Source organism: Panicum hallii, chromosome 5 (genome assembly GCF_002211085.1).
Source record: "Panicum hallii strain FIL2 chromosome 5, PHallii_v3.1, whole genome shotgun sequence".
Lineage (NCBI taxonomy): Eukaryota > Viridiplantae > Streptophyta > Magnoliopsida > Poales > Poaceae > Panicum > Panicum hallii.
In genome coordinates, this window is record NC_038046.1 from 40,860,459 (window position 1) to 40,885,680 (window position 25,222).

The 25,222-nt window shown below is 46.4% G+C and overlaps 1 protein-coding gene across 1 annotated transcript; it reads right to left on the reverse strand.

The window, feature by feature from the left end:
- Positions 1 to 339: 339 nt before the first annotated feature.
- LOC112892123 (protein HASTY 1) lies at positions 340 to 25,160 on the reverse strand. Its single transcript, XM_025959202.1, has 22 exons — positions 24,773 to 25,160; positions 24,092 to 24,193; positions 22,292 to 22,435; positions 22,098 to 22,178; positions 21,943 to 22,012; positions 21,716 to 21,786; positions 21,431 to 21,594; positions 21,274 to 21,345; positions 20,937 to 21,174; positions 20,158 to 20,220; positions 19,795 to 20,070; positions 19,198 to 19,311; positions 18,972 to 19,098; positions 18,724 to 18,893; positions 17,746 to 17,844; positions 6,171 to 6,274; positions 5,773 to 6,070; positions 5,361 to 5,593; positions 3,652 to 4,149; positions 2,945 to 3,239; positions 1,514 to 1,697; positions 340 to 767 (listed from the first exon to the last, which is right to left on the reverse strand). The coding sequence occupies exons 1-22, from the start codon at positions 24,887 to 24,889 to the stop codon at positions 685 to 687; spliced, it is 3,603 nt and encodes a 1,200-aa protein (XP_025814987.1). The 5' UTR covers positions 24,890 to 25,160; the 3' UTR covers positions 340 to 684.
- Between the last annotated feature and the right edge of the window lie 62 nt (positions 25,161 to 25,222).

Sequence of the window (25,222 nt, forward strand, 5' to 3'; positions counted from 1 at the left end):
GGCGCGAGGGCAGCGGAAACCGGAGATCTAGGGTCTGAACCTAAATTCTGATACCATGTAAAAACTCTGATACCATGTAAGATTGGATATAATGCATAATTGGATATAATGCATGGGATGTATTGCATTGAGCCCCTTCAGTGATATATATAGACCAAATGTTCTCTAACATTAAACATGGATAATAAATAGAGATAAATATAATCATTTTACCTTCTTGTTACTTTTATCCTTGAATTCCTAGAATGAAAATTTCTAGAATAACTTATATTTTAGGATAGAGGAAGTATAACAGTACTAAACTACTAACCCTGTCTGCACAAGATCGGTGCTGCCTGATGAGCCTGAAAATTATCGCAAACTGATATACCAGAGGGCAAGTTATACTATTTGTATGTAACTATTGAACTACAAGTAATTACATGTACCACTTTCACCATCTCCCGAAAACTCACACGCAGACGCAATGTTACATACCATACCATCTAGAAACCAATACCGTCTAAACCAAAGAATCGGTCAGTTGCTCATGACACGGCAAGGGTACCGTATATCTTGGCATGCATGCATTCTCACATAATGATGCTGCAAGAATCCATCAACCATCATCCACCAATCATTACCACATTAGGATCCATTTCTATATTGTGTTACCTTTTTTACACGCCCCAAAACTTTAGCAGTTCATGTTGATGATAATGTGGCCAATCCAATTTGGCCATCTTCTTCAGCAATTCCATGGTGTGGAATAGAGCTCCTATTCCGAGCTGCAAGTCAAAGAAAGCAATATGTGTCAATGCGGGATATTGTAAAACATCAAATCAGCTCTGATTATTTGATAGCATGAGACTCCATTTTGAGCTATCAATCTACATCGAAAAATGAGCGAGCCACAAATTTATACTCCCTCTGTCCCATAAAGAGTGCAATACTAGCATTTGAAAAAAAAAATCCCACAAAAGAGTGCAATCCTAGGAATTGGACAACAACAGCGGCCTAATTTAGTAGTTAGATCTGATTTGCATGGCAAAATTATCTTCTGTCCATGATTTTAGGAAGTCTGGTTAGTTGCATGCAGTCAAAAATGAGGGTAGGGGATCATTTCACACCACCACTAATCTCTCTGAAAAAAAAACTAGAATTGCACTCTTCGTGGTGGGACGGAGGGTGTGAGTGCAAACAAAAACTCCTAGTCCTCGTACTACTGCCACCCCATTTTACATGTCCTAACTTTAAGCTTTTGACATCATTAGACAAAAGCAATTAGATGTAGGACATTGTCTAAATGCCCAAAGCAACAGGTCGAAGGAAATGGATTTTGGGTTGACACGAAAATAACCATCTTTTATGGCAAGCAATAGATAAAACTCCAAAGAGGCTATGAAAAATAAATCTAGTGTGGGGAAGAATGTAACCGTGTGCATTTAGACACCAACTTTCTGTTGGTTATATGCTCAAAGGACTTGATGGTACAATACACAATAATGAAAATAAATGGAAAAAAGTTGCTCACTTGTAACGTTGGTAATCACATTAGTTGTCTTCTGAGCAGCAAGAGCTCTTAATTTGTTCCCTGTAGCCAGCAGAAGTAAGCTTCGCATATGTTGTTTTTGCTCTTTCGGACTAGCAGTTTTACTCAAAGAGTCATCAAACGCTAGCAAATCTTCCTGCTTGATGTGTGGGAGGGAAAGAAGAACCTACAGGCGAATCACTTCAAATTTAGTCGCAATGCACATAACTGACCAGGTAAAAGAATTGTCTAAGAATTGCATCCTACTTTTCTCAAACACAAATTGCATCCTACTAGCAATCAGTGTAGGTTGTGTTTGTCAACTATCCATCGACTCATCGGTAATGATATTTTGTTCACTTGCATACTTTAGTAACTTGAAACTTCACTATCAACACATACAAATGTTAACATCAGCCTGCCACAGCAAGGCCTACTAAAAAGTACTCTCCGTTCCAAAATGTAGATTGTTTTAACTTTTCTCGGATCATGCTATGTACCTAGACATACGTTATATCTAGGTGCATAGCAAACACTATAAATCTAGAAAAGCCAAAACGACCTACATTTTAGATCGGATGGAGTAGCGAGTAGCTACAACATAGCTCTTTTATATATGCAAAAAAATCTACTAATATTAATGATTTCTAAAATAACATAAAGAAACTATGGAAAGTTAAGGGATGATGAAACTATTAAAAGTTAAAATAGTAATAACCAATATGAAGATGAAACAACAATGACAGAATGACAACACTATCCAAAGTTAAGCGAATATTGATGTGTAGACAAAAAAAAGGTGGATCACTAATAGGCCTAGAGAGTTATCACAACAAGTGCTACAAATAATGTGGTCATGAACCATGCACTCAGTCAAACTTGCTCATGTGTAACTATCCACAGCTATTAACCTATTATAAAGTCCAAGACATCAACGACCAAAGTTAAATATTAGCATGCTTCTAACTTATGGAAAAGAATAATCAGCATTCATTTTCTAACAAAGGTAACAAGTGTAAATAAATAATGAAAAGTACATTACCACTTAGGCAATGATACGAATATCTAAAACAGTACTTAACATTGAAAATATCAAAAAACAAATAGTTCAAAATAACAAGCCCATAAACAAAGTTTTTTTTTTTGCAAAACCATAAACAAAGTTAACATGATACACATAATTGAATGTACCCATGCCCATAGAAAGTACTGCACCAACATGTGGTACAGTTAATTCTAGTTTTAAACTAGAACGAATTAATTATAGCATTCAAAATCGACATGAAGGAATTAACTATAGCAATCAAAATCAACATGAACCCATTTTCCTCAATAGCATATAACTTTCAAGGCCTAAAAGCATAGCATGACTACTGTCTAGTTAGAGCAAGTACATTATTATATCATATCAATTATGTGACCCACAAAAGTTACCTGCCTAGGTGCAGGATCTCTATCAGACAGATAGACATATATCTCCCGACAAAGCCCAACAAGTTCGGCACTCATGACTGAATTTGATTCAACAGATAAACCCCGTATTATAGAAGAAAATAAATCCTTTGCAACAAACTGCCTCAACTCAGCCTGGTTTGAAGCAACAGCGAGGTGAATCAGTGCACCACAAAAGGGGATAACTTTAGTCACAGAATCAGTATCTGTCCAACTGAACACTTCAACTGATATTCTCAATGCAGGAAGGGCTGTGCCAACATGAAGCATAAGAAATCTGTGAACGAAAAAAACATCAGTCTTCATTTGTTATTTGATGAGTTCCTCTATGCCTTTAACTTTTCTGATCCATGCTTAAGACTTCATCCGATAAACTTCGTAAAATGTAATAATCACTAAGGCTATCAGAATTGGACATGAAAATAATAGCACTAAATTTATCCTCAAAAGTCTTTTGCAATATTAATAGATTTTTTTTAGTCACTGCTACAAGATGCAGGTAACGCTACAGCTATGAGATGCAGATACAGCAAAAGAAGCAAGGTAAATAAATGGGTCAGACTGATCAGTTTATATCAGACAACAGAATTATTGTAAGAACAGCTATAAAACGTCAAACATGTTAAAACATAGATCCTTCAAATACAAGTTCTCTAAATCATGCAAGGTGCTAGAAATTTTTGCATTACCCAGCAAGAGAACTTGAAGCAAAAGACTCCAGATTCTTCAAAGAATCCATCCGGTTGGAAGGTCCAAGTTGTTCCAAGGACGGAAGTCCACTATTTAAGCCTGGTGATGCTAAAGCCCAAAGCACAGAACACACTTCGCGAGTCAAGTCACGTAGCAACTTCTCTTCCATGACCTCTGCCTTCAGTTCTGACCCAGAAAGATTACCAATGCTGTCTGGAACCTTAGCCCGGCCCTCATGAAGAAGACTGGACCACGAAAAATGAAGAGCTTGCTGACAGTGAACAAGTAATGGCTGCAAAAGGTTCACTAGCCACACTTGCCATAGATCAGCAGGGCAATATTTCACAAATGGAATAATAACAAGGTGGATAAGTTGGCGCAAATGCCGAAACTCCATAACTTGCACATTCTCCATAAGAGCAAGGGTGACAGAGGAAGCCTCTGCACATCTAAAGAATGCTTCCCCAAGAGTAGCTGCCAATCCTAAAACATTGTACCTGTGGTATGACAATTTTTTCACATGTGTCAACAAAGATTACAACAAACAGGAGAGAACGTATATTAACATTTGTGAAACTGCAATATACGACTGATTCTGGTGACTTGAAGTGTCAATCAAGTATATTTAATATTAAATTTGCAGGGAATATAAGATATCTCAAATTGACCGAGGTTCAGATATTTACATGACATGAATAGTGTAGAGCAAAGTTATGTTTGATTTGAACCGAAAATAGCCCCACCAAAACTTGGCCATGACCAAAACCAAGCGAAAGAAGGTTATTTGGAACTTTCAATTATAGCCACCTCATGTACCAGGTATTTGGTAAAATTGGTACTGCAGCATTTGGTTTAGAAACAATTTCTGCTTCTAAATTTTGTCAACTTACACTCTTTTCATTGTTTGCTTTAAAACCTTTCCGCCTCTACCTAACTGCCTTCAGTATCTTTTTAATTGTTTGAATAATCAGTTATACTAATCTTAATTATGCTGTGGCTTAATCAAAGATAGTATGATGTGTGCATGGACCTTCTAGTGTGTTACTCAACCAAGACTTAGTACATAGATGGGAGTGAATCTGATGTGAGGAATTCCACAATAACACTTGATGGAGGTTTTTACCACACCCACAAATTAGCCGCGAAAGGCCAGATCATTACCAACAAGGGGTGCTGCTAGGGGCGGTAACGGATCATGGCCTAATGTCCCCTTCACAATCCAACTCAGCTCTTAACCATTCTTAGCTCAAAAACATATAAAATATAAGCCCGGCCCTTAAAATTTCTAGGCTAAAATTTTAGGCCCTTTACCACCCCTAGGTGCTGCTCATCAGCACTGTCGACAGTTTCGGCCAAACTGTTCGATAGTTGCAGCTGCTTAATTTTTCTCCATCACCTGCTAGATTCATTTACAGGTATTATCTAGACAGTTTGGTGGAAACTGTATTGCTCAGCCCTACTACCAACTATGCAAGGGCGTTGCCAAGTTGGTAAATATCCAGATAATAGTCAAATAGTTACGGCGATAACAATATCTCACAAGACTAGTGAGGCTACCAACTAAACACAATCAAATCCCACTCTGACCACAGATCACCCATGTTGCTGCTAATGTTGTTAGACTACAATAGAAAGAAAAATTTGCATGGATTGATCCTATTTTGGGCACAAGTATTCTCCAGTGGCAATAGCAGTTCATAGTTCTTACCCGCTGTCTCGGATCCCGCGCAACCAGTTTTTTATGTTGTTTTCCTTGGATTCTCCATCTCTTTGAACTTCCAGCAATCCATCAGCAGGAGCAACCTGGCCTTTGGTAAGTTTCCCTGTCTCTCCTAGAAGGCTAGCCTGCTCCGCAACAGTAATGCTCTTTGCTGCTTTGATTTCCCCCGTCTGAGACTGAGCAAACGGCTCAGCCCAAAGAGCATGTATGCATCGCAGCAGCTGAAAATCGAAAAACAGATTAAGAGAGGAAAGTTAAAATGCTAGTTATTTATCAGCGTAGCCAGTGCAGGACAAATAACTACAGAAAAATTATAACAGGATTGAGTAATATGATATAATTTCCGTTCTTGTAATTCTCATTATTATCTCAACTGATAACCGAGAACTCCCAAACATACCCTTAAGAGAGGGGGCAGAATCCATGCTAGATGTGAAGACATTGGATGCAGATAACCAGGTGCTGCTGTTGTGGTGGGTGCTTGTGGAGTTGTGGTAGACTTTTTGGTTCCACTCCTTTTGAGTGCCTTTTCAAAGAATGTAACAGTGTGATAAATTGACCACATAAATTGAGTATCAGCAAACATATTTGTCAAACCGGTAGGGTCAGACAAGTATGCAGTTTGCCATTCCACTTGAGTCCACATTTTGTTTAGAGGTTCAAGTAACCAGGCAAGGACTTCCTGTTGCTGTTGAATCCTATGGAAACAAATAAAAATACAAAATATTTAATAGAAGCAACGCCAGAAATACTTGAAGGCTGCAGGCATAAATTTCAAAAGGTTTAGCAGCCAAATACCCAGCAGAGGATGCCATCACAAGAAATGCTTCACATAGATGATTATGTTCACCACGTAGTAAACGACCCTCTCCTTGAAGGTGAGCCATGGTATCAGCAATATTCTGTGTCATTGGAAAAAGCATTTTAAACAACCAAAGAAGCACATAAACAATGGTCAAAGCAACTTTAAAGCATGATGCATGGAAAATTAGAACCAGCCCTAAAACATAGTTGCATTCTGATTTATTTAGATCCTTTCCAACTCAAGAATGCAAGTTTGCCACACCAACTAGTAACAAAAGTTTATCACATATGTTTCTTGCCTAGTTTCAAATACGTAGAACTGTAACCGTAATTTGTAGTTCAAAAGGCGTGAGAATTTGATATGGCTAAAAGGCTTCAATGTAACATGACCTGCATGTATTTTCAATTCTAGGCCACAAAGAAAACAAAGGTAGCAAACTCTAGCAAGGTTCCCCAGAGGGTACAAAATCACAAACACCAGCCCAATAGTATATTAGAAAATTCCAAAATTTAAATTCAAATAGGAACTATGATTCCAGATGAGGTGGGCCTGTTAGACATATTTGTGTGTATGTATGGAAGGGGCAGAGCCCCTGCCGTGCTTTGGCCAGCCAGCTCCCCTCCTTTGATTCCGGTTATTAGAGATAAGAGATCTTGTCCGGCTCTATTTCTATAAGCCAATATTCCTCACCTATATATATATATATATATATATATTGAACACCCTGGGTGTTAAATAAGTATTTAACGCTCCACGCCTCCAACACCCAATCGAATCAGACAGCGCGCGAGCCTGGCAAGGACTAATGCCCCAGCCAACCTGCCCGCAACCGGAATGCTACTACTGGACCAGAAAATTATTCATGCAATCACGTGCTGTGAATTCTAGACGGTGAACGGTTATGCAGCTGTTTCCCACGATCCCCAATTTGTCCTGAACGTGCTTTGCTCTGTTGCTCAACCAAACCACCATTGGCTCGATGCAGGCATCACTGCACGGACTAACCGGCTACGGCCAGGCGAGGGCGCACTCGACGAGGCAGGCGGCGAAGGGCTTCGGTGGCAAGCACCCTCCCGGAGGCGGCGGGGGCGCGCGAGGCCGGTGGCACCAGGGCGGCTGGAGGATCAAGTACCGGTGGTGTGGGAGCCGTGCGGCTACGAGGCCCAACGCTAGCCACGGCGCAGTGGCCCTGCTGTCCTACCTTCTTCACCCGCACCGTCCAGGTGCCTCCAGTATAGGAACTGCTTGTGGCAGATTGGATATTTGATCCGTGCATCCGCTACTTAATTCCAATTTGTCCTGACTTCTGCTGGTTCATTAGGATTTAGGAGCACGGTGGATGTGCTCATTGGTGGTTCACGGTGGCCCAGATCTCGTCAGGGTACTAGGGGTGACAGCAGCATGGCAAATGTGCTTGTGGTGGCGGCTGGCAGGGGCACCCTTTGCCAGCCGCGGAATCCATGGCTGGCAACTCAAATCTTGTCAGTTATCAGTTGCCTTATGAACCAAACAACGGTGTGTCATCGAATTGATGCTGGTAGAAGTCTGTTTTACCATAGTGATTAATTGATCCCCAATTCTGATTTTTCGTATCATATGATGGGATAAGTCTTTGTACCGTTGGTCTTTGTGGTCCTCGGCATGGTGATCTTGCTGCCCCAACTAGAACAGCATCTTAGACTAGCTTTTAGGGCAGTACCGTTGGTCTTTGTGGTCCTCGGCATGGTGGTCTTGCTGCCCCAACTAGGACAGCATCTTAGACTAGCTTTTAGGACAGCATCTTAGACTAGCTTTTAGAACAGCATCTTAGACTAAGCATCACTAGCTTTTAGACTAGCATCTTAGACTAGCATCTTGGCATATGCTTGGCTACCTTGGCCAGCTATAAATATGTATCCCCAACCCCTCAGGTTGGTATTGCATTGTGTGAGAAAGTAAACCAGAAAATTGCCCCAACTCCTAGTGCCATCCTCTCGATGAGAGTAAGAGTTTCGATACTAACAACTGATATCAGAGCCGTTCTATCCTGTACCTTAAACATCTCGTGCTCATCTCCTTCCCATGCCTCCCTTAGTCCTCAGCCGGGAGCAGGAACACCGGCTGTCCCTGCTCACCCCTCTTCCCCTGCGCAGACGGGCAGCACCTCATCTGAGGCAGCCTCCTCCCTACGCAGCAGCCCCCCACTAGCGCGCCATGTCCGAAGGACAGTCTCAACGCTCGGTCGCCTCGAGCGCGCAGCACCGGCAGGAGGCCGAGCTCGCTGCGGCAGAGGAACGCGAGCAAGTGGCGGCAGAAACCGCTGCAACAGCGGCTAGGGCGTCAAGGCTGGCAGCGGCGGAACTGGCAGCAGCAAAGGCGGAAGTGGAAGCAGCAGCGGTGGCGGATGCAGCGCGTGCGGCGGCAGTGGAGCTCAAGGCTCTACGCGGCAGTACCATCAGCAGCTCTGCCTCTGCCGACGATGACACCGATGTGGAACTCAAGCAGGCAAGGGAAGCAGCGGGAGAGCGGGCGGCGCAGTGGGCAGCCGCGCACCCCCACGGGTGCGGTGGCGGCAGCCCAGACGGGCGTGGACGAGCCGACGGCACTTCTGGCAAGGACGCGCGCAGCGGCCACGCTCCTGGCAGCGGCGGCCGGGTTGACGGAGATCGCGGATCTTACAGGCGGCGTGGCTCTCCCTCCCCGGACTGGCGCCATGGTCACCACAGGATCCAGGCAGTTGTCAGGGACATTGGCCCCAGCGGTGGGTGGCCTACCCTCACCAAGACCAACTATGTCGAGTGGGCCGCGGTGATGAGGGTAAGGCTCCAGGTGCGGCACATATGGGAGGCAGTTCGATACGGCGACGTCGACTACGACGAGGATCGACGGGCGCTGGATGCCCTCAATGCTGCAGTCCCGCCCGAGATGTAGTTCTCGCTTTCAAAGAAGCAGACTACCAAGGAGGCCTAGGACACCATCGCTGCGGCACGCATCGGTAGCGACCGCGCCCGCAAGTCCACACTGCAGGCACTTCGCAAGGAGTGGGAGAATCTAGCCTTCAAGCCAGGTGAGGACGTTGATGACTTTGCCCTCCGCCTCAACACTCTGCTGCAGAAGATGGTGCAGTACGGTGATGACACCTATGACGAGGAGAGAGCTGTTGAGAAGCTCTTTCGTTGCGTCCCCGAGAAGTACAAGCCGATCGCTTGCTCGATCGAGTCTCTGCTGGACCTCTCCACGATGTCGATCGAGGAGGCAATAGGTCGCCTCAAGGTCGTCGACAGCAATGAGCCGCAGCCTCTCTCGGGGCCTATCACCATTGGCGGGAAGCTCCATCTCACTCGGGAACAGTGGGAGGCCTGCAAGGGTGACGGGAGGAGGGTCCCCCCTCCTCCTCGACAAGCGGCCGCAGGCGTGGCAAACCGAGCAAGGCGCGCGGAGGAGCCCAGGCCGGGGTGCGAGGACGTGCCCAGCGCGGCGCCGCCGGCGCGCACAAGCCGGCACGAGACGACGCCTGCCACAACTGCGGCAAGGTTGGCCATTGGGCCAGGGACTGTCGACAGCCACGACGCGGCCAGGCCCACATCGCACAGGTGGAGGTGGAGGAGCCAGCTCTGCTCCTGGCACACGCAAGCATCGAGCTACCTCCAGCGGCATCGGCAGCAGCGGCTCTCCTCCACCTTGACGAGCCGAGGGCACACGCCTTTCTCGGCGACGCCTCCAACAACGACAAGACTGACGGGTGGTGCCTCGACACCGGCGCCACCCATCACATGACCGTACGGCGGGAGTTCTTCACCGAGCTTGACTCCAGCGTCCGAGGCTCCATCAAGTTTGGGGATGCCTCCGGCGTGGAGATCAAGGGCGTCAGCTCCGTCATCTTCACCGCCGAGTCTGGTGAGCACAGGCTACTCACCGGAGTCTACTACATGCCCGCGTTAAGGAACTCTATCATCAGCTTGGGACAGCTGGATGAGAACGGTTCGCGCGTGGAGATCAAGGACGGAGTCCTGAGGATTTGGGATAGCCATCGTCGCCTTCTTGCCAAGGTAACCAGAGGCGCAAATCGACTCTACGTCCTTAATGTGCAGGTGGCACAGCCCCTCTGCCTCGCTGCTCGTCGGGACGACGAGGTGTGGCAATGGCACGAGCGCTTTGGGCACCTTCACTTCGAGGCCTTGAAGCGGCTCAGTGCCAAGGAGATGGTGCGAGGCCTGCCATGCCTCAACCACGTGGAGCATTTCTGCGACGTCTGCGTGTTGACGAAGCAGAGGCGACTCCCTTTTCCCCAGCAGACGAGCTTCCAAGCCAAGGAGCGGCTCGAGCTCGTGCATGTTGACTTGTGTGGCCCGGTTACACCGGCCACACCGGGAGGACGACGTTACTTCCCGCTGCTCGTCGACGACCTCTCCCGCTACATGTGGGTCATGGTCCTCGGCAGCAAGGGAGAAGCTGCGGACGCCATCAGGCGCGCGCAGGCTGCTACGGAGGTGGAGTGCGGCCGCAAGCTGCGCGTACTGCGCACTGACAATGGCGGCGAATTCACAGCGGCTGAATTCGCGTCGTACTGCGCTGATGAGGGCATTCAGCGCCACTACTCCGCGCCGTACAGCCCGCAGCAGAACGGCGTCGTCGAGCGGCTCAACCAGACAGTTGTGGGGATGGCTCGGGCCCTCCTCAAGCAGAGGGGGATGCCGGCTGTCTTCTGGGGAGAGGCGGTGGTGACGGCTGTCTATATCCTCAACCACTCGCCTACCAAGGCTCTCAACAACAGGACGCCGTATGAGGCTTGGCATGGGCGCATGCCAGCGGTCTCCCACCTGCGGGTCTTCGGCTGCCTCGCGTTCGCCAAGGAGCTTGGCCATGTCAGCAAGCTCGACGACAGCAGCACTCCGGGGGTGTTCATCGGCTACGCGGAGGGCTCGAAGGCCTACCGCATTCTCGACCCGGTGACACAGCATGTGCGCACGGCGCGCGACGTAGTGTTCAACGAAGGGCGAGGATGGGCATGGGACAAGGCGGCGGAATACGGCTCGACTCTGACGTACAACTTCACTTCGAGGGAGCTGGGGGAGTAGGCAGCTCCCCTTCACCAAGCGTGCCTACCCCAGTCCCCGAACCTCCACCGATCTCGGCGCTCACTACTCCGGCAGCGCCACGTTCTCCAGCCACGACTCCAGTTGCGACTAGCTCTTCGCCGACACCACTACCGCCGACAACCCCACGCACTCCAGCACCACCAGCCACCCCTCCGGGCACGACTACTCCAACACCAGCTCGTGTCGAGCATAGCCCGGTGGAGTTCGCTACTCCGCTCTCTCATGACGAGGAGCGCATCGACATGTACCACGACGGCGAGCCGTTGCGGTATCATACGATGGAGAACCTTATCGGCGACCAGCCGGTGCCCGAACTGGTACCTCGCGATCTGGAGGCGCAGTTGCACCTCGCATGCGATGACGGCGAGCCTCGGTCTTTCGCAGAAGCCGAGAGGCACGCGGCATGGCGTGCCACGATGTAGTCAGAGATGGACGCGGTTGAGAAGAACCACACCTGGGAGCTTGCTGACCTCCCTCTTGGTCACCGCGCGATTACCCTTAAGTGGGTGTTCAAGCTGAAGAGGGATGAAGCCGGTGCCATCGTCAAGCACAAGGCCCGATTGGTGGCACGCGGTTTCGTGCAGCGGGAGGGGATCGACTTTGACGATGCATTCGCCCCTGTGGCACGGATGGAGTCCGTGCGACTCCTCCTTGCGCTGGCTGCCCAAGAAGGCTGGCGAGTTCATCACATGGACATCAAGTCGGCGTTTCTTAACGGCGATTTGAAGGAGGAGGTCTACGTGCACCAGCCGCTAGGGTTTGCGATCCCCGACAAGGAAGGCAAAGTGCTACGCCTGCGCAAGGCCCTCTATGGCTTGCGGCAGGCACCGAGGGTGTGGAATGCCAAGTTGGATTCCACGCTCAAAGCGATGGGCTTCGAGCAAAGCCCGCACGAGGCAGCTATCTACCGGCGGGGCAATGGAGGAAACGCCCTGCTAGTGGGTGTCTATGTTGACGACTTGGTGATCACCGGTACAAGGATGCGGAGGTGGCAGTGTTCAAGGAAGAGATGAAGGCCACCTTCCAGACCTGGGACCTCTCTTTCTACCTGGGGATCGAGGTGCACCAGGACGACTCCGGGATCACGCTTCGACAGACCGCCTACGCCAAGCGCGTCGTTGAGCTGGCTGGGCTCACCAACTGCAACCCAGCTCTCACTCCTATGGAGGAGAGGATGAAGCTGAGCCGCGACAGCACGACGGAGGAGGTGGACGCTACGCAATACCGGCGTCTTGTGGGGAGCCTTCGCTACCTCACCCACACACGACCGGACTTGGCATTCTCCGTCGGCTACGTTAGTCGGTTCATGCAGCGACCGACGACGAAGCACCAGCAGGCTGTGAAGAGGATCATCCGCTACATTGCAGGGACTCTCGACCATGGTCTCTACTACCCGAGGTGTCCTAGGGAGGCACACTTCGTCGGGTACAGCGACAGCGACCACGCCGGCAACATCGACACCAGCAAGAGCACGAGCGGGACCCTCTTCTTCCTCGGCAAGTGCCTCCTTAGCTGGCAGTCCGTCAAGCAGCAGGTGGTGGCTCTGTCCAGCTGCGAGGCCGAGTACATAGCGGCCTCCACCGCCTCGACTCAGGCGCTCTGGCTCGCTCGACTGCTTGGTGACCTTCTCGGCAGAGACACTGGAGCGGTGGAGCTCAAGGTGGACAGCAAGTCCGCTCTGGCCCTGGCAAAGAACCCCGTTTTCCATGAACGGAGCAAGCACATCCGGGTGAGGTACCACTTCATCCGAGGCTGCTTGGAGGAAGGGAGCATCAAGGCAAGCTACATCAACACCAAGGACCAGCTTGCGGACCTGCTCACCAAGCCCCTTAGGAGGATCAAGTTCCTTGAGCTCTGTTCCCGGACCGGGATGGTCCAACTTTCCCACAAGACGACGCACAAGACTTAGGGGGAGAATGATGGGATAAGTCTTTGCAGCGTTGGTCTTTGTGATCCTCGGCATGGTGGTCTTGCTACCCCAACTAGGACAGCATCTTAGACTAGCTTTTAGAACAGTACCGTTGGTCTTTGTGGTCCTTGGCATGGTGGTCTTGCTGCCCCAACTAGGACAGCATCTTAGACTAGCTTTTAGGACAGCATCTTAGACTAGCTTTTAGAACAGCATCTAGGACAGCATCTTAGACTAAGCATCACTAGTTTTTAGACTATTATCTTAGACTAGCATCTTGGTATATGCTTGGTTACCTTGGCCAGCTATAAATATATATCCCCAACCCCTCAGGTTGGTATTGCATTGTGTGAAGTAAACCAGAAAATTGCCCCAACTCCTAGCCATCCTCTCGATGAGAGTAAGAGTTTCGATACTAACATCATAATCTCCCTTCTTCTGAAGCTGCTAGTGATCAATTCTTTTTTGTGATTCAATTGACCGTATGTGCTGATCTCATGTTATCTGAATACCATAGTTATTAATTGATCCCCAGTTCTGATTTTTTGTATCATAATCTCCCTTCTTCTGAAGCTGCTAGTGATCAATTCTTTTTTGTGATTCAATTGACCGTATGTGCTGATCTCATGTTATCTTGTTCAGAGTTTGCGCTTAATCTAGCAACCATCTGATACTGTCAATTTCGTTTTTAGTTTAAGGTGCACGAGTAAGTTAGATTTTGAGCTCTGTTCGTATTCTCTGTTGTGTGGTGACTAGTTCTTTTGACTCAAATACAATTCCATGCTATTTGTTTGTGATCATTTAGTGTAGCCTGCTAATTTAAAATGAGAGCTTTAGAAAGGAATAGTGTGATTGGAGTGCAATTTCAGATTTTGCAGTGAAGGCAAATGAAAGAATCATCTGCAGTAAATCTACATTTTTGGATTTTAAATTCGGCGTTGCCTGCATGGTGGCTGCACTCTTCTGCATGATCTTAATCATACAGTGATGTTAGTTGGCCTGCACTGAATTCATGTTCTTTTTTTTCACATATATGCAAGCTATTTCATACCATTAAATTGAAATTGTTCTTCAGTGTGAATCTCGAAATTTTGGACTGAAAAAAAAAAACATGTGGTGATTATTTTCACAAAGATGTATATTGAATTATTGCAAAACGCTATCGATTCATGTATAAAAATCGATCTCTTTGATGGTTTCAAGTACGAGTGCAGAAATTTATGTAATCAGATGCAAAAAAACAATTGATTCATCCTTGCCGACCAATTTTGTAGGTACAAGTACCACTAAAGGTGCTTCCGGCCAGCATTGATCACTGCAGCTGCAGCTGCGTTCCGGTGTTCTAGCTAAGTCATGTTGCCGCTGCAAACCTGAAAGTGTTCATGTGCAACTGAGAAAACAATATCGAGTTTGGCGGCCAGCATAGACGGAAGAGGAAGAATGTCAGGATCGAACTTTGATTCTCTGGACTAGTACATCTGTGTGAATATCTTCAAGCATAATGTTGTACCAAAGAAATATGTGGATTTTTCAGTTTACTAGTTATGAATGCATTTGCCTTGCTAAACAAAAGAAAACTATAATTTTTCTTTTTTCACAACTTTGTCTGAGCATGTTTCATATTGAACATAACGAATCAGTTTTTACAGCTAAGAATCAATTATTTTTCTGGTTACAAATGTGTTTTTTCCGGTCAGGATTCGTTGGCTTCATCGGGAAAGCTCGGGGGGTCGCTGGCGCGCTAAATATTAATCAGCGCGCTGTGTGCTAAATAGTGTCCCCCTACATACATATACATATATATATATGCACCTCTATCTCTCAAATAATATAATCTAGTATTCCACGCAATCTTCATTCCTTCCATGGTATCATGAGACTAGGTTACGCCTACTCCCTACATCAGCACCCTGGCGCGCCCCTCTGCGGCGCCGCTCCTGCGCGCACGCCCCCAGCGCACTGCATCGTCATGGCCAGCGAGATTTCCCCGCCACCCGACAAACCAGCCGCCGCCGCTGCTCCTGGCGCGGCCGCTCCTGGTACCGTCGTCGACCCAGCCACGCCATAGGAACTCGACGATGACGCTGCTGCAGCCAACCTTCAACGCGCTGAGGAAACTCACATCGCCAGGGAACGAAGGCGCGCGGCCAAAATCGCTCACGACGCTGCTCTCGCACGTGCGGCCAAGGCAGAACATGAAGCGGCCCTCGCCAAATAGGAGCGCGATGCGGCCAACACCCGCATCCGGCTGCCCTCATTGCGGCGACAGACGACGACGTCTCCAACTCCGCGTTCGACGCCGGCAAAACCATTGTCCGCGATGCTCTTCTTCAACATGAGGCTGCTGCCATCCTCAGTTTGCACGCGCAAGCTATCGCTATGCAAAACATCTGCACCCTCATCCCGCTCGTCCTAGACGTCACGTCGACCTTCTACACTAGCTAGCACGAGTCTTCCTTCTTACTGTTGGGAAGTATTTGTTGTAGGGTCATGTTCTCTCCGACATCTCCACACCCGACTCTCCAGATTGGGTGCGTATGGACTTCGTCTTGAGGACGTGGCATATTGGCACCGTCTCTGGCGATCTCGCGGATGCCGTCACGGAGAGCGCCACCTCCGCTCGTGCTATTTGGCTCGCCATGGAGTCCCAGTTTCTCGGGAATCAAGAAACAAGGGCTCTCTTCCTCACATTGGCAGCAACTGGTTACTCTCCCTCTCCAATCTGCTCTTTCCACGAGATATGCTTTAGTATTCTGATCCCCTCTCCTGAATTCAAACGCTACAACAGGAGGCGGCTCAGGGATTGGCAGCTTACAACTCCCGATGGAACATTTCTGCTTATATCGATTTCTTTTGAACCGTCTAATTTGTTGCTTTGATATTGCATCAATCCAGATCTGCCGCATATTTCAGTGTCCTTTAGCATTTGTTTCCTGTTACCGCTTGTGCCTATCCTCATGTTCTTTGTGATCTTTTTAAATTGTTTCAACGGGAAACTCCAGATTCTTGCATACAGATTTGTTTGAACCTCTCTCAACATGGAGACATCTCAGCGCGTTCAAAGCACACCCATATGCTGACTTCTCCGATTTTTCTTTCATGCAATTTGTGACAGTCAAGCGGGTGTGCCTGTGGCCGGCGGGCATGGGTGTTGCCGCATACCCATGACGGGACAGGCACGGATCTAGGAATTAGAACGTGGGCACGGGTTTGAGCAGGCTCTACCCGCGGGTAATGTGCCCGTTGCCATTCATAGATATTGTCCAGCAAATGGCAGGTTGGTAGCGTTTGGTTGGAGAGCGAGGTAGGATGGAATGGATCCGTTCCAAGTTTTAAGAATGGGACAGCTCCATTCTGTGTTTGGTTGGAGGGATGGAATGGTTCCATTTTTCTATTTGGTTCGAAGGATGGACTTATCATAGTTCAGATTCCGTCAAGCACCGTTACATGCGTTGCCCACATGTCGGTGAAACAGAGCAGAGTGCGTCTTCTTCCTCAATCCTCATCTCGCTCGCCTGCTGCTGCTACCTGTACTGCTCGCCTGTACTGCTCGCCTGCTGCCGGATGCACCGCGGCCTCTCGGCCGTGCCGCTCGGCTGCTCGCGGCCGCACGAACCGCGCCCATCTTGCCTGCTGCTGCAGCACGCGCCCGCCCCGCTCGCCTGCTGCTGCCTGCTCGCTTGCTCGCGGCCGCCCCGCATGCACTCGCCTCGTTCGCTTGCTCGTGGCGGACCGCGCCGCGCTTCGCCTTGCCTGCTGGCTGCCGCCTCACCTCCTTTACGCCCTCGCAAGCCTTGCAAGCAAGGCCGCGCCGTCGCCGGCGTCACCTCGCACCGCTCGCCTGCAAATCGAAGGCTCGAGGTGCGAAGCGGAGCACCAGCCGTCGAATTGAAGTCACAAGCCGGCGAATCGAAGTCCCACGAAGTCCCGGCCACTGAATTGAAGTGTCGCCCCCAATGAATCGAAGCTCCCACGGTCTAACTATGGATCAGGCGCAGGCAACAACCTCCAGCCATGGACCAGGTGAGCGAGAGAGAGACGGAGGCAGATGGTGTAGAAGTGGGACGAGCTCGTTCGACCGATTTTACGGGACGAGGTCATCCCGATCTCTGTGGAATATTCTTCATCTCGAACCGCTCCGTCCCTTCACACTCCAACCAAACAGCCTCAAGGATGGAGCCACTCCAATCTATTCCATGCCATCCCACCAACCAAACGCTACCTAAGTGACTGGACTGGGCCTATTAACTAAGAAGATCCCTATTTCTTTCCATTTCCCCTTTCTTTTCCCTTTGCAATATTATTCCGAATCGTGAAACTGATAACCATTCGCAAACCCAATTCCTCATTCACAAACCACAGGGTATACCCTGGCGGACCTAACTTTTAAAGAGTAGTGAAACCCGAACACGTCCATGAATCAAATGAACCATGGATAAACAGGGAAATGAATGTTAAAACACAACTGCTCTTAGAAACTTGAAGATGGTCAGAAAACCAAGATATGTCATAAAGCAACTCCATGTAGAATAATAAAACGACAAATAATAAAGTGGCAATCAATTATGAGCTAAGCCTGACCTTCATATGAGGCAGAAGTGCTTTATCAGCAGCTCTCGATATACGTATGAATGATGAACATATTTGCAACCTTGCTAAGCGAGAATTGTTTGATGGATCCTGCAGATACAGCCATACAGTAAACGGTAGGAATGAGCAATGTAAACACAAAGATTGTACAATGACATGGCAACCAAATAATTCAAATTTAGCGAACAGAATAAAGAAGGCATGGAATGATTGCATATGGAAAGATTTGTCCAGCTTAAAGTGGAATCAGTTTTTCGTTTCTGCAGTTGTTAACAATGCTCAAGTTGCGAACGGGTGCCTAGACAGATTGGTTAGGTGGCATCAGTAGCACTCCTCTCAGGTCCTGGGTTCGACTCTTGGTGGGAGCGAATTTCAGGCTGGGGTTAAAAAAATCCCCTCGCCTGCTGCCACGCCAAAGCACGAAAGGAAGGTCCCGGTCCGCACTCACACGGGTAACGGCGCCCCCGTGTAAGGGTGGGGCAGGGGTTCGGGGGTTTTCTCAGCCTGCGTGAGAGGTCTTCTCTTATTCAATGCTCGGGGCTTTCTTCCCCCCGCAGGCCGAGTTTTTTTTTTTAACAATGCTCAAGTTGAGCTCTAGGAAACTGATGAACATAGGTGAATGTAGTGATGCTTGATTACCTCCACAGCTGCTCCTTCTTTACATTTATATGCAAAGCATGCCACATGGTTCCCGGTACAAAATAATGTTTGTCATACTTGCTACAATGGAGACCATACTACAACTACCACCACTACTACAGACTGTCATTCAACCATGACACTTGATTGGCATGGCAGGTTCACTAGACAGGTATTTATTCACAAAAGAAACTAACAAGCACAAGACTCACACCAACAGCAACACAACTCGTGGAATTGAATCAGATGATGGATATCAGTCCCCTGCCTTACTGCTTCACATGGAATCAGAGTACTATGGTATTTACTGAAGTAAAAAGATAGATGTACCTGAAATGTGATGGGGAGAGACGTCAACAGTTCAAAAAGCTTATTAACAACACTAGCAACTGCATCTGGATAATGTCTCAAGAAAGGACCCAAAGCATCCAAATAATGACCATGAATAACTGCAAGGTTAGGTCCTGTCCACTTTAAAGAAAGAAGCTGCTGAAGTAAGCCTGGTGAAAGCAGAAGTGAACTTAGCACACTGACACGCCAATAGTTAGTCCAAAATAAAGTTAGGTTTGGGTGAAAACCTTCAAAAATCTTGTGCAGTTGGGATTTCATCTCCAAATCAGTCTTTCCATAATCAACTGAGCCATCAAATATAGCACTGACAACTGCTTCAAGCCCCAGCTGAGCCCCTTCCATTGCATCAAGATCCTGGAACCAAAATTCAATGTGCATAGGTAAACCTTCTTTGACCAAAATGGAAAAAAAGATCATTATATTGATGTAGTAAACATATGCAGCTAACCGAACCTGGGGGGATTTAGTTGCTGGATTAGCATCTCCAAAAACAACATTTATTCTCTGGACAATGCTTGCTGCAGCAATCACAGGTCTTTGCGAAGCAATAACTTTAATGAGATCCAACTGCAGGAAGAAATAAAAAATACTCGTTGAGTAGTAAATCCATGACAGTTAACTGTGTTGTAAACAAAAAGAGGCCAGATAATTATCTATTATTGGTCCTAAAGAGGTTCTGTAAATAGCCTTCTAATTTACTCATAATTCATACCTATATATCCTCCCACCTGTTTACTACACAAAAAGTTTCACCTATATGACAGATCACACAATCAAATTGAAAACTTGAAAGGAAGGAGAACACAGTAGGCAACTACATGTTGTGCACATCAAGGTAAAGAATCATCAATTGAAGGACACAAAAATGTACTATAGATAACTAGCCACGCTCCTATTATGCTTTAGCTTCGCATCATGAAACCAAACTCCAAGACCGAGGAAGACTGGAGATGACAAGGAAAGACAAGGGCAATCACAAATAATCTTTGAAGATTAACAAGGACCAAGGGCAACTACTGTGTATAGAAGTCATGAGAAAACAACACATACCAATTTGGTGCGGTAGTTGCAGAAGTCACTTTTTCCCTCAAGCTCTTCGCTCCATAGTTCTAACAACCCGGAAGATGCACCACCACTGTTCTTGAGCATTCTTTTGAACGAAACATCCAAAATTGTACTGTATATTTCATCAGTAACAAATAGGGATACCCCTTTCTTCTCCTTTTCTGTTGATAAGTCACCAGTTGATGCAGAATTACCAGCGGTAGAGTTGTCACCAGAAACACGTGCAACAGACTTAGCTTTCGATGGTTCTCTCAATACCACCTAGGCAAAGTTTGGGTTAACCTCTCTCAAGTTACAAAATTATATGGCATGCATTTCAACTATGCAAACAAAAGATAAGGAGTATACCAGCCAAAACAATAAAGACTGGAAATGAAGCGCGATTTTGTAATGTTGGTAATACTCCAGCATCTGCAAGGAATAGTAAAAAGTAAGGACCACATGCTAACACATGGAGCATGAATTTCAATAAGCATATCCAATTACTCATGCAGTTATATTACACAGGTTAATGGGCATTGCCCACATGCAATAGATATAGAACATCACCGCATTGGTGACAGTACACTTACAGACGAGGCAGGGAACAAAAATTCAGTGATAATAGGACTTCCCAGAGGTCCTGATATAACCAACCAGAAAGTTTCATTTCATTTTAAATTTTTAAAACTTATCATCTAGATGATAAGAGAGTTACACACACAAATACAGCTGTCCTGGTGGCAAGATGTTAAGTGCGTGCAACGGAGTGGGTTGAATCCCACATCAGCTCCACTTATTTTTACAATTCCACATTAAAAGAAGGAAAAAAAATAAGAATGGCATATGTGGAATTCAAACCCAACACCACCCCATAGAGTATTATGATCTTGCAACTACAGCAGTCACACTTTCTTGTCGAACTCAGTTTTGTAGGCTATCTTTATTCTAAAGTTTTAATTTTGAAATTCACATTCAAATAAAAAGAAATAGCCAGTCTTTCACAAAATTTTAACAACCCCAGAGATATTTCTTTTGAATCCCTTGATGCCAACTAGCCCTAGAACAAATAAGGGAAGATGTTGTAAAGCAGTACAAGCAATCATTTACTCTTCAAAAGTGTGAGAAGTGTATTTGGAAATGCTCACTTGTTTTAAGAACTGGAAAGTTCTAGCTCCATCAGCTAGTATGCATTGCATGTTAGAAGATCCTAGAGCAACCATTGTCTCACAAACACACGTTGCGAACTCATACTCGCTTTCATCAATAGAACTGGGCTGCATGCCAGATCTGGTCAAAAATTGTTGCGAAATGTTCATCAACACCTGGAAAATGTTGCAGATTGCAGCATCATACTCAGCAACTGCCACATCCAGAGGTCTTTTTCTGAGACAGAGCATCACACAAACCAAGAACATATCAGAAAAGGGTAAGGCTACCAGTGAAATGAACTCTAGTGAAGAAGCACAAAAAGTATCTCTGTACCTCTGACATATTACTTTAAAAAACTCACAAACATGGAGGCGAAAATCACTGTAAGAAAGCAAGGACCCACATCTGCAAAATGAACAAAATAACTTATGAGACAAGTGATTGAATACCATCAAAAACTTTGGGATATCAGATACTCTAGTAAACATACCCGTGAATTAAACCATGTTTGGCTAGATCTGTCACGGGAGCCCATTCAGCATATGCATTGACAGCATTTAGAACAGCCGTCACTGTCCCTGCATGTTGTTTAGCCAAGTCTATTTGCTGCTTTGAGTGCTCACTTAAAGCAGCAACAAAATGTTTCTCAAGTAGCTACAAAATGAGACATTACACAATGATCATGTTAGTATGTCTTGGGATATCATGAAATTAGGAAAACCAACAGAACCATTGGTGTCTTTTGGACATAGTAAAGGTGTAAAGGCAAACTTACGGAATACAACAGTGGCAGGATTTCTGGCAGTGACTCAGTAAGGCCACGTAACAGAGATCTCCGTCTATCACCTATTGGTCACAACAAATACTTAGCATAACTCCACAGAAGAGAAATAAGGTTCTGTTCTTCCAATTTTTATTTTATGGTTTAAACTTGGAATCATTGCAGTTTAAAGGAAGTCTTGGATATTTATAAGAAACTAAAACAAAAGGAAGAATTGTTACCCTCCAAATCTTCGTTATGAACAGTGATATCCTCTGGAAGCCACCTTAGAATCATGGCAACTAACTCAGCCTAACACAAAAGGATTCCAAAATGCAATTCAACCAGTAAGATGGTAGAACAGATTTAATTCTGCGAGGCTGATGGGATACATTACCTCAATTGGACCACTGTTAGAGAGAGAAACAATAGATGGGAGTAAGGTATTCCACAAAGCAACTCCCTCCCTTCTAACTACCTACAAAGAGAGGATATATGATAAGGAGAAGCATTTGAAGTACAGGTATTAGTAACTGCCTGGAGCTAATTGGTTTCAACGGAACGGAAAAGAATAAAGGTAAGGTGATAAACCTCTGCTACTAAAGCAGCTGTTTGGCTCTTCAAGGCCCACACCTCATGAGGGCCAACAACATCTGATATCAAATTAATGGTCAAATTAGCAAATTCATTCCGCTCTGCAGCACTGAGCTCCTCCCACCTCAATCTTACAAGGTGCTGCAAAGATCAGTAAGAAATCATCAATTGTTCCAGGACATAGAGTCATGGATGCCAACATAATATAGTTCCATTTCTATAAAAATGTGTATGATATGTTCGTGATTAGTACAGCTAAGGGATATGTTTAGTAACAACAATTAGGCCTGCGATATTGTATGTGGCGCAGAATGTTGACCTACTAAGCAGCTGCATATCCAGCACATAAGCATAGGAGAGATGTGGATGTTGCAATGGATTTGTGGTCAAACTAGGAAGGATCAAGTTTAAATCAACAATATACGTGATACAGTAGAGGTGGCAACAAGTGAAACATCGGTTGGGATATTTTCGACATATCCAAGAGAGGTCTCTGGAGGGCACCAAAGAGACATACTAAGGCGTGACCAATGTGATAAGAGGCAATGGTTGGCCAAGCCTAACACCTGACATGGGAGGAGGCAGTAGAGAGACTTAAAGAAAGATTGGAAATTGGAATACACCGATAGAGTGAGCAGTGAGTAGGAGTGCATGGAAAACAGCAATCCACATGCAAAACCTGTCACCTAGACTGTCAGTTCCCATTTACCATCATTATTAGTTTATTACTATTATTAATACCTTTTATTTCCTTTATTTATTAATACCCCTGCTACTTGTTTTTCCCTTTTTCTGGTTGTTCATGTTGGGCTCTTTCTTTTCCTTTTTTTATCCCTGCTGATTTATTTATTTTTCCCTTTTTTGCACATTTGGGTTTCATCTCTATCCTACCACCAGATTTGTGAATAAAATTGTTGTTGCTGCTGCTTTTGGTTTGCTCCAATGGTCCTCTGTTATTTTTCCTCACACTCCACTACTGAGCTGATCATTCTAAAATACATCTGATATTTTGTCGGGTGTAATGGTGCATGCAGTGAATGAGGCAAAAAAGTAAATTGGTGCCTATTCCTGTTGTAACCCAGTTAATTAAGCTGACCCGAATTCCAGGGTCAACTCTATCTGTGCAAAAACTGTAATCAGAGTGATAGATAGAGGGTGAGCTACAGTGAGTACAGTAACTTAGGCAAACAACAATGACGTATGGAAGGAATACAATACGATGATAGCTACAGGTAATCAATGTAACATGACAACAGAGATCATATTAATCAATGTAATGACCATCATTACCGTAATGATCAACATAACATGACCATAATCATCATTAATCAATGTAACTTGTCATTATATAGTTTTTGGGAAACTTTTTTGCATCTTCCTGATTTTTTTTAATTCTCACTTTATACAAGATAACTTATCACAAAGCAGCCAGACAAAATCAAAGCACAGTGCCATGCTCTATTCCTCTAACACCAACTATATTAATCACTTGGAAATAAATATACAGGGTGGTGTTAGAGAGTTCGATAGGGAAAGAGAATGGGATGTGATTACCTCCATTGAGGAAAAATGCATGCTAATGTGTTCACAATTTACTAGAAGCAACAGAAGTTCCTCAAATTTGTCATAGCTCATGGAGCTTTGTGAAATTTGAGAATGGATTTCAACGGAAATAAGTGCACCTAAACTAACGCCGCAGCGAAGAACAACTGGAGAGTTCAAAAATTAGATGCTACTACTTGCTAAAGCAATCAGCACAATACCGATCGATAAAATCATGACAGAGATATGGTTCACCTGCAACATCTTGAACCCGTGCAAGCGGATCTCTGATGTCTGATCCTTCCGTACCAAGAGAAATGATGTGCTTGCCAATGCTCGGACATCTCCGCTCTTAACCTGCAATTAGCAAGCCTTATCAGCATACCGTCCACATTGCATTTTGGAGAAATGGGGCATCATGGGATTTTCTTATAGCAGCAGGCATCTGCAAACATAATGGCAACGAACTTTTCTAGTTGGAGCATCATTGGGCATTAGATACTTAATCCAGTGCTGAACAGAAACACAGAAATAACTAAGTACTACTCCCTCCGCCCCAAATTATTAATCGTTTTGCCTTTTCTAGATACATAGATTTTGCTATGCACCTAGACATATCATATAACTAGATGCATAATAAAAACTATGCATGTAGAAAATCTAAAACGATTAATAACTTGGGACGAAGGGAGTAGAACAAAATGCGCAGTAGTGCCACAACCACTTTAACATTTCGCATATCAAACCACGAAGCCCGTGAAACAACAGTTCATGGATTAGGCAAAAATCCAGCCACGACAAAGCAGGCATCAACCAACCAAGCGCTCGGCCCAGCACCGCAGTACCGCAGACGAGAGCAAACCAAAAGCAGACACGGGGGGCCGAGGCCCAAAGGGGATGAGGAAGGTGACGGTCGGGGAACGGAGGAGCACGGACTGATTCGAGGTAAGCGAAGGCGGCGGCGCGGGCGTCGGGGGAGGAGCGCCAGTCCATGACGGCGGAGATCGCAGCCGCCGCCGAGGCAGCCGCCGCAGCGGCGGGGTCGGCCGCCATCTTCGGGCAAATACTGTTGGCGACGTGGAAGGGCTAGGAGGACGATGCTGCTGCTGCTGCTGCTGCTGCTAGGGTTCGGGGTGGGGCATTGGCGCGCGGCGGCGGAGCCGGCGGGGTGGCTAGGGTTTGGGAGGCGTCGCCGGGGGCGGAGATGGATTCCTCCGCTGGATTGCGTGGGTTTAAGGCGGAGAGTAGTTGGGGAGTGGGTGAAGAAACGTGAGACGAGGAGAGAAGGGAGGACTCGAGTCGAGGGGTAGGGGTAGGGGTAGGGGTAGGGGTAGGGGGCACGGCAGAAAGGGAAGCGCAGGCGAAAACGGGAAGAATGGGTCGGTG

What these genes read in the sequence shown, in the direction of transcription:
- LOC112892123 (XM_025959202.1), bottom strand. Translation starts at nt 24,889, where the DNA reads ATGGCGGCCGACCCCGCCGCTGCGGCGGCTGCCTCGGCGGCGGCTGCG. An exon ending in CCTTCGCTTACCTCGAATCA is followed by an intron (nt 24,194 to 24,772) that starts GTCCGTGCTCCT and finishes TGCTAATTGCAG; the next exon opens with GTTAAGAGCGGAGATGTCCG. An exon ending in AAACATGGTTTAATTCACGG is followed by an intron (nt 21,346 to 21,430) that starts GTATGTTTACTA and finishes TTCATTTTGCAG; the next exon opens with ATGTGGGTCCTTGCTTTCTT.